The sequence below is a fragment of the Nestor notabilis genome, unplaced genomic scaffold (genome assembly GCF_000696875.1).
Source record: "Nestor notabilis isolate BGI_N333 unplaced genomic scaffold, ASM69687v1 scaffold15362, whole genome shotgun sequence".
NCBI classification, from domain to species: domain Eukaryota; kingdom Metazoa; phylum Chordata; class Aves; order Psittaciformes; family Psittacidae; genus Nestor; species Nestor notabilis.
Window position 1 is genome coordinate 1 of NW_009919811.1, and position 265 is coordinate 265.

Sequence of the window (265 nt, forward strand, 5' to 3'; positions counted from 1 at the left end):
GGTGTTTTTGGTGCGCCTCGCTCGCAGGCAGTTGTTCATCTGCAGTTCTCATCCGTGCACTGAGTATCCCAGGTCTCTGCCTGCGTGGGACCCCGCTCCTGAAGGGGACACCTCACGGTCATCTCTATGATCTGGTCCTCTCTGGGGCACAGGGCCCCTCAAGGCCATCCTGGTTCATATCTTGCCTTTCCAGGGATGAACGCTGCCGTCCGTGCCGTCACCCGCATGGGGATATATGTAGGAGCCAAGGTCTTCCTCATCTCTG

General features: G+C 58.5%; 1 protein-coding gene across 1 annotated transcript in view; it reads left to right on the forward strand.

The window, feature by feature from the left end:
- The first annotated feature begins 195 nt into the window (after positions 1-195).
- Positions 196-265, forward strand: part of LOC104402514 (ATP-dependent 6-phosphofructokinase, liver type-like) — a 5,202-nt gene continuing 5,132 nt past the window's right edge. Inside the window, 1 exon segment of the mRNA XM_010010405.1 lies at positions 196-261. Coding sequence (XP_010008707.1) covers positions 196-261 — 66 coding nt within the window.